The sequence below is a fragment of the Myotis lucifugus genome, unplaced genomic scaffold (assembly GCF_000147115.1).
Source record: "Myotis lucifugus unplaced genomic scaffold, Myoluc2.0 scaffold_19, whole genome shotgun sequence".
Lineage (NCBI taxonomy): Eukaryota > Metazoa > Chordata > Mammalia > Chiroptera > Vespertilionidae > Myotis > Myotis lucifugus.
In genome coordinates, this window is record NW_005871067.1 from 9,260,815 (window position 1) to 9,274,519 (window position 13,705).

Below are 13,705 nucleotides of genomic sequence, written 5' to 3' on the forward strand. Positions count from 1 at the left end.
GACACCCTTATGGGGCAAGACTTGCTTCAGTGGGGCTTTGGTGATCACTGAGTCTGCCCCCTGAGTGTGTCCCTTATGGATCTGAGGAGTTGTAATCTGGATGGTCCCACTCTGACCACTGGGTACACTGGCTCTTGGATCTCTAAGGAGGTGCTTATTTAGCTTCTGCCTGAGGCTACCCAGCAGGAGCTATGGAGAGATCTGCAGATTCCTCTTCTTTGTTTGGGGTTTGGAGGTGCCTAGATGAGGCCCAGCTGTAAAGCTATGCAAGCTGCTGTGGGGTCTTGGGCCTTCTTTTGGAAGTTCTGGGTCTCTCTGACCCAGCTGCAATTTGTTAGGTAATTTTAGTTTGCAAAGGGCCAGGCCTTTCATATGCAAAAGCCTCTGCGCACAGCGGGGCGTGGAGCGGGGTCTCAGGGAATCAACAGGGCGGAGCAAACAGCTATGGCTGATCCTCAGTCCTACCCTAAGAGGCCCCGAGTCTCAGTGTCCCGGTAATCGCTGCAAGCACCTCTGAGAGAAAGCTGCCCTCGAGTTCCGACCGATGCTAGACAGTCCAGTTTCTCCCCAAATGAGTCTGGGACCGCAGAGATTCGCCCGGAACTGGAGTTCAGAGCCGTCGGGAGCTTGAGACTCCCTCCCGATTGAAAAAGACAACCACATCTTCAGTTGCCAGCCCTTTGCACGTGCGCCTCCGTACCTCTGCACTTTACTTCCGCACCTCCTCTGAGTTTCAGTGTGCTTTTCTCTTTCCTTCTAGTTGTAGAATTTCTACTCAGCCAGCCTTCCTGTTGTTCTGGATGATGTCCATTTTGTCTTTTAGTTGTATTTTTGAATTTGTTGTGCGAGGCAGCAATTTCCGGTGTTTACCTATGTAGCCATCTTGTTTTTCCCTAGCCCATATTTCTTTAATAAGCTCTTCATTGGTTTCCTTGACTAAGTTCTTTAAGGCATCAAACATTCTCTGCTGTAGTTTTTTTCCTAATAAAACATTCTGATCATGTCATTTCTTTCTCAGAAATAATCTGGGTCTGAGTGTTCTGTGTCAATGTACAGTGTTTCTGGAAGGTAAACTTGAAGAGCCTTTAAAATGTTCACATCTTTAACCCACAAATGCTATTTGGAAATTTATTCTGTGGAAATAAATAGAAAAGTACAAATTAATATATAAGGGCATTTTTTCTGTACTATTCATAATATTTCCAAATTGAGATGATTTTTAGGATTGGGGTATTAGTAGTAGGCTGAATTATATAGCTAATGATATGTGTGAATGAATTTATAAAACTACTGTATCTCTACAACAATATGTAGAGTATCATACATATTTTTAAATAGAACTGTTTATACATAACTTGATATTCCTATAACATAGTATAAATCTATTGGAATGTATGTCACCTAATACAGTATTTTTCATTTACTTAATAAGTATTTATTGGTCAGTAACTCAATATGTGTTAAGCATCATTTTAGAAGCTGGGGATAAAATACTAAACCAGAACAAAATCCCATCCCTCAATATATATCAAAGTTATGTAACATTAAATTGAACACTCTGCTTTTTTTTTAACATTACAGCTCTTTAGAGACCCCATGCCCCATGTTATTTGTTTCTGTTTCCTCCTTTAAGTTATAAACTTCTTCAGAATGGAAACCATGTTTCTTTCATCTAAGTCAGTGGTTCTCAACCTGTGGGTGGTGACCTCTTTGGGGGCCGAACGACCCTTTCATAGGGGTCGCCTGGAAAACACATATATAATTACATATTGTTTTTGTGATTAATCACTATGCTTTAATTATGTTCAATTTGTAACAAAGAAAATATATCCTGCATATCAGATATTTACATTACGATTCATAACAGTAGCAAAATTACAGTTATGAAGTAGCAACGAAAATAATTTTATGGTTGGGGGTCACCACAACATGAGGAACTGTATTAAAGGGTCGCAGCATTAGGAAGGTCGAGAACCACTGATCTAAGTGATCTCCTTGCCTTGTCTGTAACATGAGGTTGATGATTATAGAGTTGGACAATGTTATTTCTTGGTCATTGGAGAAATGGAACATATTCAATAGTAAATGGACATTTTTGCACACAGTTTACAAAATGCATTGTGAAGATATCTTTGAGTCTTAGTTGTGACATTAAAAACTTTATGTTACCATTTTAATAACTCCATTTAAATAAAGTGATTTTTACTTACTAATTTTGGTCATGTTTACCATTGTAAGTGCTGATTGATATAAGAACAGATTGAATGGGATGCTGTTCCTTAATTCATGTTTTTCAGCAGGACTTTCCAAAGTCCAGGATACTTAATTTTATAAGTTTATTTGTGTGGGTTTTTTCACCACTCTGCTTTTTTATTTTACAGGCTTTCAAAGGAGGCTGCAAAGCTCCGCATGCTATGATATCTTCCTGTGGAACAATTCCAGGAAATCCATATCCCAAAGGAAAACCTAGTCGCATAAATGGAATTTTCCCAGTAAGCATACTTTTATAGCTATATTTGAAACTTCTTGTGGCTAAATATTAAATATAGCATAGTTATGATATTTAAAGAAAATGCCAGTTGATGAGGCTTCTGCAAAGAAAAGGAATTTTGTTATGTCAGCAACTTAATTCATATATTGAAAGTTGATATATAAACTACATTAAAGTATGTTTGTAAAATGTAAAGAACTAGCCAAATAGCAAAGAAGATGATATTGCTTTGTTTTGTTTTTCCAAGTATTTTAGAAGTACTGATTTAAATTTAGTAAAAGAACATCTCTCAGTATTCCTCAGTTTCACATTTAAGTATGTTTGGAAAACTATATGCAATGTTTTTTTCCTGGAAAATCCCATCTAATCTAATAAAACCAAAAAGGGTAATTGACCGTACCTTCGCTACGCTTCCCATTGGCTAATCAGGGCGATATGCAAATTAACTGCCAAGAAAGATGGCAGTTAACCACCAAGTAAGATGGCGGTTAATTTGCATACATAGTCGCAATGATGGGAGGCGAAACGGGAAGGACGGAAGAACTGGTGATCGGAAACCCAGGCGGCAGGCAAGAGCCGGGTGGCCGCCTTTGCCCTGCCCCCCAGCCCTGGATGGGAGAACTGGGGCGGCCTTTGCCCATCCCCCAGCCAGTGATCGCAATCGGAGGTTTCGCCTTGCCTGCGGCCCCGTGATCACGATCAGCACTGAGGCTGCTTCCCATCCCTTGGACTGGCTTCCTTTGTAGTCCTGCAGGTTGAATCTGAAGAGGACAGGCCAGGCACCAAGGGACCAGCACTGCCAGCACTTGAATGTGAGCAGGCAGAAGGAAAAAGGATCTTGAAGGCCTGTCCAAGGCGGGTTTGCATTTAAAACCAAGTGGGGTGGTCCGGAGCTGCAGGCACTGACAACCATGGCACTGTGGCTGCTTCCCCTCCCTAGACGCTCCACAAGGTCACTTGAGCCTACCCTGCTCCAGATGAAGTGTGACACTGCACACGGAAGAAATGTAGTAAAAAAATAAAAACTGATGACCAAGGGCCCACTTCCATGAGCTCACGGGAGCCTCTGAACAGTGGGCACCCCGACTATTTTAGGGGCTTCAGGTGAGCGGGGGACACAGAGGGGTCAGGAAACCTTCCTGGAGGTTGGGCGGTAGGTCTGATGGTGGATCCATCCTACCTGCTGTCTGCCAACAGCCGCCTCTTCCGTAGAGAATGGGAGAACAAAGGGAGGGGGCGATTCTGCAAACCCCAGAGGGAATCCAGGGTCCCAGGTACTCTGCCCCACCCGCTGACACTGGCTATGAGGGCACTGCAGCAGCCAACCAGCCTCATCCACGTCCCCCCCCCCCCCCCCCACACACACACACCTACTGGTCACAGACATAGGGAGCGCCCTTTCTGAGGGGAGACGCCCACCAGGTATACAGAAGGTATACAGAAGGCGCTCAGCGAGAAGTCCCCACGGGTTGTGTTTGCACCTTCATGCTGTCTCCCCTCCCCACCCCCCACTGCAATGCCGAAGGAAGCCTGATTCAGGAACACCCCCCTGTTGACCACCCACACGGGAAAAGAGCGTGTGATAAACATGTCCCCCCAGACGCCTGAATCCACCTCAAAAGGAAAACCCTACAGACCCGGAGCAGGAAGATGGGGGCTGAGACAGAAGGTCTGGGAAAAGCAGGGCTGCCCCACCAGCTCTCCATTCCCCTCCCTGTGTGAAGCACCTGCACCGCCGCCCTTGGACAGAGGCCTGCGAAGGAGTGAAGAACTGTGGCTGTGCCTGTGGCTGCGCTCAGCCTGCCGTCGTGGATAAGCAGGAAACATATTTACGTGCCAGAATCTAAAACCCTCTTTATCGGTAACAGAGCAAATAATGCAAGACCCACACGTGTTTCTAAACAGGACTCTGTCTGGCTGCGTGTGAACCCAGATCGAAGGCCTGCTCTCCACCGAGGAGGCTGCAAAGGCTGCTCCTCTCTCCAACAAAGGCAACCTAGAGGTTTAAAGGGAAAAGGAGATATAAATAAAACAAAATAGCAACAAGCTCTGAAGTCACTGCTGTCAAATCCTCCGCGCGGTGGTGACGTCAGAGCCTGTCTCCTTGCACTTGGGGCTCAGACAGCCAAGCCGCTGACACCTGCCAGGTCGCCTGGCACCGGCCTCATCTACCCATGGCCACTTTTCAACCTCCCGCCCACTCCTGGAGCCAGTGGGCTTGCGGATGGAGTCTTCTGTGTTAAAGCAACCCTGTTGGTGGAGCACAGGCATGTGTGGGCTTTTGATGAGAACCCATAGCATCCCTTCATGAACGTGTTTTTAACTATTCTGAGATCACGCTCCCAGCCTTGGCGACTCTCAAGTAGGCCTCAGCGATTCCACTTGCCCGATGCAAAGACTGACCTGGGTTTCACGGAGACGGAACCCTCGGCCTGGAACAGACCGGGAGAAAAAAGCAGGGTCTGATCGCAGCCCCATGGCAGTCAGTGCTCGGTCGGTGTGGTGGAAGTCAGTCCTGCAGTCATTGAACATGGGGTCAGTTAATATTAAGTGACATAGGGTCAATTAATATCTCTTTGAGAGGAGTTGAGAATATAAAGTACAGTGTAGAACAATTATATTATTTCACATAGAACTCTTTTCAACTAAGATATTTTTCTTTATTTAAAACATATCTTTATTGTTGAAAGTATTACAGATGTCCCTTTGTTTTAGTTTTGTTTTTTTTCCCCCATTGATCTCCTGCACCCTGCACCCACCCCTTCCAGGCCTTAGCCAGACTACTGTCTGTGTCCATGGGCTATTCCTATCTAATACATAAAAATTTAGAAAGATTTAGAGAAAATAAAATAAAAGATATGCCAGGTAAATATTGAACAGAAGCGCTGAAGTTGCTGCATGAATACTTGCAGGCTTGAAGCCAAAACACAACTCATGAGATAAAGTTAGTCATTGTAACATAACAAAAGGTTCCTCTCACTAAAGAGATAAGATGGCTCCCAATACTTATACACATAATAGAACAGTGTATGGGTTTAGAACAGCTGTGGGCAAACTACGGCCCGCGGGCCGGACCCGGCCCGTTTGAAATGAATAAAACTAAACAAAAAAAAAGACCGTACCCTTTTATGTAATGATGTTTACTTTGAAATTATATTAGTTCACACAAACACTCCATCCATGCTTTTGTTCCGGCCCTCCGGTCCAGTTTAAGAACCCATTGTGGCCCTCAAGTCAAAAAGTTTGCCCACCCCTGGTTTAGAATGAGCCTCACCAAGATGTGTCTCAGTGGTATGCAGATTTTTGAGCTAAGGGCAATTATAGCTTCAGGCTCAAGTGAAAATTCTGCCCCTCCCTTTAACTACCTAAAAAAAATTGAATTAGAGGCCTTGCCCATAATAAGACATTATCCTATATAACAAAAGGCTAATATGCAAATCGACAGAACAGCAGAATGACCGGTTGCTACGACACGCACTGACCACCATGGGGCAGATGCTCAATGCAGGAGCTGACCCCTGGTGGTCAGTATGCTCCCGCAGGGAGAGCACTGCTCAGCCAGAAGCTGGGTTCATGGCTGGCTAGCGCAGCAGCGGTGATGGGAGCCTCTCCCGCCTCCACGGCAGCACTAAGGATGTCCGACTGATGGCTTCGGCCTGCTCCATGGAGGTGCAAGAAGGTGCAGTTTGGGCTGAGGGACCCGCACCTCCATGTGCACAAATTTTGTGCACCAGGCCTTTAGTCCTATATAATAAAAGGGTAATATGCAAATTGACCTTAACAGCAGAACGACTGGTTGCTGTGACGTGCACTGACCACCAGGGGGCAGACACTCAACTCAGGAGCTGCCCCCTGGTGGTCAGTGTGTTCCCACAGGGGGCACTCCGCTCAGCCACAAGCTGGGCTGATGGCTGTGAGTGCAGCGGCAGTGGCGGGAGCCTCTCTCACCTCCTCGGCAGTGCTAAGGATGCCTGGGGAGCGGGCCTAAGCTGGCAGGTGGACCCCCCTCCCCCCAAGGGCTCCCGGGCTGCCAGAGGGATGTCTGACTGCCAGCTTAGTCCCAATCCCCCAGGGAGCGAGCCTAAGCCAACAGGTGGACATCACCCGAGGGGTCCTGGACTGCGAGAGGGCGCAGGCCAGACTGAGGAAAGCCCCCCCCCCCTGCACAAATTTTTGTGCACCAGACCTCTAGTTGTATAATAAAGGCTCTGAGAAGTCTTATAAGAAAGAAACTTGTTTTTACATCATCCAGTGTTTCTAAGCTTTTTTGTAAGCTGTTTCAAAGAATGGTGTTTATTATTGTAGTGTTATAAATAAACCTAAAACTTAGTGAATTAAAACAGAAAACATTTATTATCTCATGCAGTTGCTATGAATCAGGGATCTGGGAGTGGCTTAGCTTGGTCCTGGCTCAGGGATTCTCATGAGGCTGCAGTTATCGGAAGGCTTAATTGGAGCTTCTGATTATACTTCCAAAGTGGCTCACTTACATGCCTGGCAAATTAGTGTTGGTTGTTGGCAAGAAGTCTTTGTTCTTTACCATAAGGACTTTTCCATAGTGCTGGTTGAGCACCTTATGACATGGCAGCTGACTTCCACCAGCCAATCATCTAGGAGAAGATAAGTGGAATCTGTTGTCTTGTATGACTTAGCCTTAGAAGTCAAATGCCATCATTTCTGGAATATCTGTTTGTTGCACAGGTTAGCCCTGTTCATTCTGGAAGGGGACTGAACAGAGCATGTTGGAGGTGAGGATCACTGGGCACCATCTTGGAAGTTGGCTTCCAACCATTTAGGGACACACACCATTAGGCTGACACAGTCTAATATTCAACTTATTCTGGTCTGTTAATTATAGCAGCCTTGAGTGAGGTCTCATTTGCTCTTGTACAGTATAAACTATCATGTTTAATGCTTATAGAGAACACCATTTTTTTTGTCATCATGTTTCAACTGTAATACAGGTGCTCTTTGATTCTTACATATACTATAGCATTGGAAGTCTATTTCTGGTTGCACCTGTTGTGGAGGGAAAATAATTAAAACATGCTATATCCTGTTCTCTTATTATGTGTGTACTTCTGAGGGGCCCTGTACCTGTTTTGAGGATTCCATGGCAGAGGAGTGATGAGGAACTTATCAGGGTCATGCATCCAGCGCAGGATTGAATCTGGAATCCAAGTCTTTAAATGCCTACCAGGTCCTTTTCTTCACTATAATACAGGCATTCCTCTGAGATATTGTGGGTTCAATTCCAGACTCAATAAAGGGAGTGCCACAATAAAGCAAGCCTTAATCTTTTTGTTGGTGGAGGTTTGCCTTTGATGTAAAAAATGTGATATCTGTGAAGTGCAATAAAGGAAAAGTACAATAAAATGAGGTATGCCTATATAGTGAGGGTTTTTTGTTTCGTTTTTGTTTTAGGGTTTCTTAAAAGTCTCAGTTCTTTTTCTTTTTAATAGGGAACCCCTTTGAAAAAAGATGGTGAAGAATGTACCAATGAAGGCAAAGGAATAGCTGCACGGATTCTTGGACCATCCAAACCAGTATGTTTAGAAAATAAATGATGAAACAGGTCATAACTCTTACATGTAGTTTTCTTTCTGTTCAAAGCATAAATTCTTTTTTTGTGTGTTGGGAAGTTCAAAGTATACTAAAGTCCTCAGGAAATGCTTGGCCTAGGACAATATAGTATAATTAGTTAATATTGCTAAGGACCCTTTTGAATTTAATGTTTTGTTTTAAAGTGAAAACACATAATTTGTTTTTATTTTTTTCTCCTGCCACGTTTAGCTGTTCCTTTGGAGGTATAAAGTATGGAGGGTTCACTTTAAGATTATGGTTTGGCCAAATTAGTATTAGTGTTAGTAAAACAAGACAGAGCAAGGAGACTAAGAATATTTTCAAGGGAGTGATAATAATTGATTGGAATATAAATTGAACAGAAGACAACCGGTGGCTTGAGGGATCATTAAAATTGAAGTACTATAGGCCTCCACACGGCCACCTTGCAGTTCCTGCCTGTCCACCTGATAGCTCCCATGGCAGTTGTTTATAGAAAAATAGTTACAGATCAGAATTTTTGCACAAGACTAGTGCATCATACAGGACTGCCATTATGAGAGCTAGAAAGAATCTGGGTCTTTTACTGTCAGTAGAGCCCTTATGCACCAAGGATATAAGTGTACGCTCTCTTTAGCAGGTGTGCTTGCTCATTCATATGAGTCTCTCTCTCTCTGTCTCTCTCTCATAAAAGTACAGTATTTGGATTAGCTTTTTAGATACCTCTGCTTCTCTAGAGACCAATTCTTTTACGTTCTTTATTACGTATATAAGTTCCATCAAAGATAAAAGACTTGTGGGTTTCAAAAGGCAGAAAAGACTAAAATACGGAATTCATAATTCCAGTCTACATTTTGCTACATTTGTCAGCATGCTGAATGCTAAAGAAAACAGTGCTTTTTTTTTTTCTTTCAAAAGGAAAAAAGAAGGTAAGATGAATGAATTCCTAATAAGTTAGGAGGATTTTGAAGGTTCTTGGATAGCTTTAATTCCAAAAGCTAGTGGATTTCTTTTGTTACATAGGAAGAGGTAGGAAATCTTGAATTAAACTATGCAGATCAGAGAGAAATTTGCTGTTTGGGATAAGATCTGACCCTTCACTGGAGATGATTTGATGCTGAAATAAAAAATAAACACCTCTGTAGCAATCTTGAGCAGAATCTACCTTTGGAATTTAATAAGAACCACATGTTTTAAAGCAAATAAATTTTCCTTATTTGTGCCATGTGTTAGTCCAGTAGCACTAGGTTTGCTGGGCATTTTTAGCCTCTTTGGACTAAATATTTTGAAACAAGTTACATTTTGTTTTGCCAGCAGATTGCTTAGTTGATTTTCTTCTAACTGCTGTACTTTGCCCCCTCATTTAGCCTCCTTCAACATACAATCCACATAAACCCGTTCCTTATCCAATACCTCCATGTCGGCCACATGCAACTATTACACCAAGTAAGGAGTTCTTTCATGTTTTACACTTTTTCATTTTGCTCTTTACTTATTAAAAGTAAATGTTGGTATATGTACTTGGGAAATCTCAAGCACCTATAAAATGTTCTGTGATTTGTTAACTTTCCCACAGTCAGCTTAACTAGTGCTTTGGTCTACAACAATGCAGCAGACAATTTACTTAGGATATTTTCCTTTTGCTAAATGAATTATAGATTATTTTTAGACTTTATTTATTATCATGGGTTTTCTCTTTGGTAAATCATCTTGAATCCCTGTTTGATAGTTGGTATTCAGAGGCATCCGTAGTGCACTTAAAATAATTTAAGTATGGCAGGTTCTGCCTGCCATGCCATTTAGTGAGCCTGGAGTTAGCATGCAGTGTTGGAAATAAGAATCTCTAATTATCTTATTTGATCTATTTTCACCTAATCCAGTACCAAACCTTCACGTAAAATGCAACTCTATTATATTACAGTTTTAAAAATAAATTAGATAGGTGCATTAATATAGTTGAACTCTTGGCCACAAAATGATAATAAATTATATATTTTTCTATTATATTTTTATTTTAGGTGCTTATAACAATGCAGGTCTAGTACCATTAGCCAATGTCATAGCTCCTGGTGTACCTCCTCCACCTCCATATACTCCTAATCCAGCAGGAACAGGTAAACTAATGTTATGGGGTGTTCAAAATAAATAAATTATTCATACACAAATGTATACTTGGAAGGGATAGTTGTTTGAAATGGTGTGTCATAAAAGAGGGAGCACAAACTAAGAGCCAAATGATGAATCCAAGTAAGGAGTTCTTACATTTGTAAGTGTGATATGGAGATTTCCCTAGAGCGCTCTTCGCCTACATGTGTGAACATGAGCAGGTTGTAGAAATAAGAATCATTTCTCATGAGCAAGAAACTTTGGCAGAAAAAGTATAATTCACTTAATGGACATTACCATTTGCGCAAATTATTTCTACCATGGGGAAGAAAGTCTTATAAGGAGGTGCTTAGAGGGGTTTAAACTCTTTCCCCAGCACTTTCCAGTTAACCTTTTTCTTGGGAACATGAGATATGAAGTATAAATATTTTATTCTATACTAGAGGCCCAATGCACGAAAATTCGTGCAAGAGTAGGCCTTCCTTCCCCCGGATGCCGGCACCGTTTCCCTCTGGCACCCGGGACCTGGGCTTCCCTTCTCTGGCCGCTGGCAGGCACCTGGGACCCGGGCTGGCTCCCCTCGGGCCAGCTGCAGGCATCAGGGACCTGGGCTGGCTTCCCTCTGGCCCTGGCATCGTCAGGAAGGACGACCGGAATGACGTCCGGAAGATGTCCGGTCTAATTAGCATATTACCCTTTTATTATTATAGATATTGCCAATCTGTTCTCCAAAAAGAGTACTAATTTATACTTGCCAATGAGAGTATATAGTGTACAGTTTCTTCACATCTTTTCAACATGGGATATTATCTATGATTTGACTTTTGCCAGTCTAAGAAGGCTGATTTAGCTTACGTTTTCATTTGTGTCTTTTACAAAAGTTTTTTATTTTAATCAGCTATTACTTATTTGACTCTTCTGAGTTTTATTTTTTGCTCAGGAAACCCTTCCTCATCCCAACAGTATGAAAATATCATCTATATTCTCTAATTACTTTTATAGTGATTCTTTTTTAATGTGTAGCTTTTAATCCACTGCCATTTATTTTTATAAATGTTTAGGGGAGGGGTAGAACCTAATTTTTTATCTGCTTTCCTAGAGACTCAAAATTTCTTAATAGCATTTAATAAATTCTTTTTCTATTTTACTAGCCAGAATAGTTCTGTTGATTGCAGCTGAGTACTCTGGTTGATGAGAGTTGCAAAACACTATTTTCAAAATACGTTATTTTATTTCTTGCTTTTGTTTATGGTACCTTTTACCTTTACGAGTTTTACATTTTTTGCATAGGAAAATAGAGTCTATGAAAGAAAAGCTGGAATCGTGTTATCTTGATTCATATCTTCTTAACTCTAGATAGACCAGGTAATCTAGGTCTTGTGAGACTCTTACTTCATCTGGAATTTGTACTCATAGGGGTGATATAGAGGTTCATCTTAATTTTTTCACCCAAGATGATAGTCATTTAGGCCAGCATCATTTATTCACTAATTTATTTTCTCTACTGCTTTAAAATATCAGATTTTAGTTTTCATATACACATACGGCTCTAATTCTGTTTTTTATTTTACTCTGTCCAATCCTATATAATAAAAGGCTAATTTGCAAATTGTCCCTTCCACTGGGAGTTCGACCAGGGGCAGGGCCAGCCAAACGCCGACGGCCCCTCCCCCTGATCGGCCTCCCCACCCCAATCGGGCAGGGCCTGCCTGCCAACCTCCTGGGTCCCCTCCTCCGGGCCAGCCTGGCCCGATTGGCCCCGATCAGTTCGGGCCAGCTGGACCCCACCCATGCACAAATTGGTGTACTGAGCCTCTAGTATAGTTATATTAGGCTATAATGATGCCATATTCACTTGATTAGCAGATTTAAAGTATGTTTTGGTATGTAATAAAGCTAGCTTTGATTAACAATATTTTTATTTTTGTTAAATATTTTTTATTGTTGATAGTATTACAGATATCTCCCTATGCCCCCCCCCCCCCCCGTCTCTTTATATTTTTAAACCATTTTTGGAAATTTATTCATTCCTCTGAACTTTAAGATCATTTTACTCAATTAAAAACAGTTGAATTTATGTGTATATAATTATATAGTAATTTTGGGAGAATTGACATTTTTATAATATTAAGTCTTATGGCCCTAACCGGTTTGGCTCAGTGGATAGAGCATCGGCCTGCGGACTCAAGGGACCCAGGTTCGATTCCGGTCAAGGGCATGTACCTTGGTTGCGGGCACATACCCAGTGGGGAATGTGCAGGAGGCAGCTGATTGATGTTTCTCTCTCATTGATGTTTCTAGCTCTCTATCCCTCTCCCTTCCTCTCTGTAAGAAATCAATAAAATATACTAAAAAAAAAATTTAAGTCTTACGTATGTCCTTATAGCTTGTCAAGTGGTAGCATTTCTCCCCCAGGGCTTATTTTCTCTCAAGCAGATTTTGTGATTTTCTTTTTCTTTTCTTTTTTTTTTTTTTTTTCCTTTTTTTTTTTTTTTTTTTTTTTAATATTTTTTTATTTTTCGCTTAAAGTATTACAAAGGGTATTACATAAGTGTCCTTTTTTTCCCCCCCCGCCCTTGACACACCCCTACCCTCCCTTACCCCCCAGTGTCTTATGTCCATTAGTTATGCTTATATGCATGCATACAAGTCCTTCGGTTGATCTCTTACTCCCCTCCCTCCTGCCCCCCAACTCTCTCTGGCCTTCCCACTGCAGTTTGGCAATCAGTTTGAGGCAGCTCTGCCTCTGTATCTATTATTGTTCAAAAGTTTGTAATGGTCTTTATTATCCCGGATGAGTGAGATCATGTGGTATTTTTCCTTCATTGACTGGCTTGTTTCACTTAGCATAATGCTCTCCAGTTCCATCCATGATGTTGCAAATGGTAGGAGTTCCTTCTTTTTAACAGCAGCATAGTATTCCATCGGGTAGATGTACCACAGTTTTCTAATCCATTCATCTACTGATGGGCACTTAGGGTGGTTCGAGATCTTAGCTATGGGGAATTGGGCTGGTATGAACATCTGGGTGGATATATCCTTTCTGATTGGGGTTTCTGGTTTCTTGGGGATATATTCCTAGAAGTGGGATCGCAGGGGCAAATGGGAGTTCCATTTCCAATTTTTTGAGGAACCTCCATACTGGCTTCCATAGGGGGTGCACCAGTCTGGATTCCCACCAGCAGGGGACAAGGGGGTCCTTTTTCTCCACATCCTCTCCAGCACTTGGTGGTTGTTGGTTTGTTGATTTGTGGATTTGTTGATGATGGCCATTCTGACAGGGACCTCATTGTTGGTTTGATTTGCATCTCTCGGGATGATTAGGGACTTTGAGCATGGTTTCATATGTCTCTTGGGTTTCTGAATGTCCTCTTTTGGAAGGGTCTATTTAGATCCTTTGCCCATTTTTTTGATTGGATTGTTTATCTTCCCTTTTGGTAAGTTGGATGGAGTCCCTATAAATTTTGGGGGATTAAGCCCTTATCAGATATGACGTGGGCAAATATGTTTTCCCCACGAGGGGGGTTTCTTGTGGTTTGGTGATGG

The 13,705-nt window shown here is 42.2% G+C and overlaps 1 protein-coding gene across 4 annotated transcripts in view; it reads left to right on the top strand.

Moving 5' to 3' along the window:
* Positions 1–13,705, top strand: part of PROSER1 (proline and serine rich 1) — a 77,871-nt gene that overhangs the window by 19,939 nt on the left and 44,227 nt on the right. For all 4 annotated transcript variants that reach the window (XM_023751254.1, XM_023751255.1, XM_023751256.1 and 1 more), the window contains 4 exons: positions 2,382–2,492; positions 7,954–8,037; positions 9,421–9,499; positions 10,072–10,167. In XM_023751254.1, coding sequence (XP_023607022.1) covers positions 2,382–2,492; positions 7,954–8,037; positions 9,421–9,499; positions 10,072–10,167 — 370 coding nt within the window. The remainder of the gene's footprint in view (positions 1–2,381; positions 2,493–7,953; positions 8,038–9,420; positions 9,500–10,071; positions 10,168–13,705) is intronic.